The 323-nt window shown below is 52.3% G+C and overlaps 1 protein-coding gene across 1 annotated transcript in view; it reads right to left on the bottom strand.

Annotated features, from left to right (window-relative positions):
• Window positions 1–198: 198 nt before the first annotated feature.
• The window catches only part of EMH_0068560 (F14o23.7 protein, related, related), a gene marked incomplete at both ends in the record, with an annotated part of 5999 nt that continues 5874 nt past the window's right edge, over window positions 199–323 (bottom strand). Inside the window, one exon of the mRNA XM_013498757.1 lies at window positions 199–323. Coding sequence (XP_013354211.1) covers window positions 199–323 — 125 coding nt within the window.

Below are 323 nucleotides of genomic sequence, written 5' to 3'. Positions count from 1 at the left end.
TTGTGTGGCCCTGGTGGGGTTTCACCCACACCGAGGCAGCTTCTATAACCCCCTGCAGCAGCAGCAGCAGAATCTCCTGCATGTGACCCTGCTGGCTGCAGCAGACAACGATATGTTCGTACATAAGGAAAGAAAGAAGAATAAAATAAATGAATGCTGCTGTCTCCTGCTGCTGCATTTATATATGCATTGAAATCCTCATTCAGCTGTACATACACCTGAGGGGAGTGCTGGCTGCCTGCCAGCGTAGCAGCTGCCGATACAGAAGCCCCCGTTTGCACAGCAGCAGCAGCAGCAGCAGCTGCTGCTGCTGCTGTTGTTGT

This window comes from Eimeria mitis, genomic scaffold (assembly GCF_000499745.2).
Source record: "Eimeria mitis Houghton genomic scaffold, Emh_scaff3692, whole genome shotgun sequence".
Lineage (NCBI taxonomy): Eukaryota > Apicomplexa > Conoidasida > Eucoccidiorida > Eimeriidae > Eimeria > Eimeria mitis.
The sequence above is the reverse complement of the archived record's forward strand: the minus strand, read 5'-3'. Positions and strand labels throughout refer to the sequence as shown.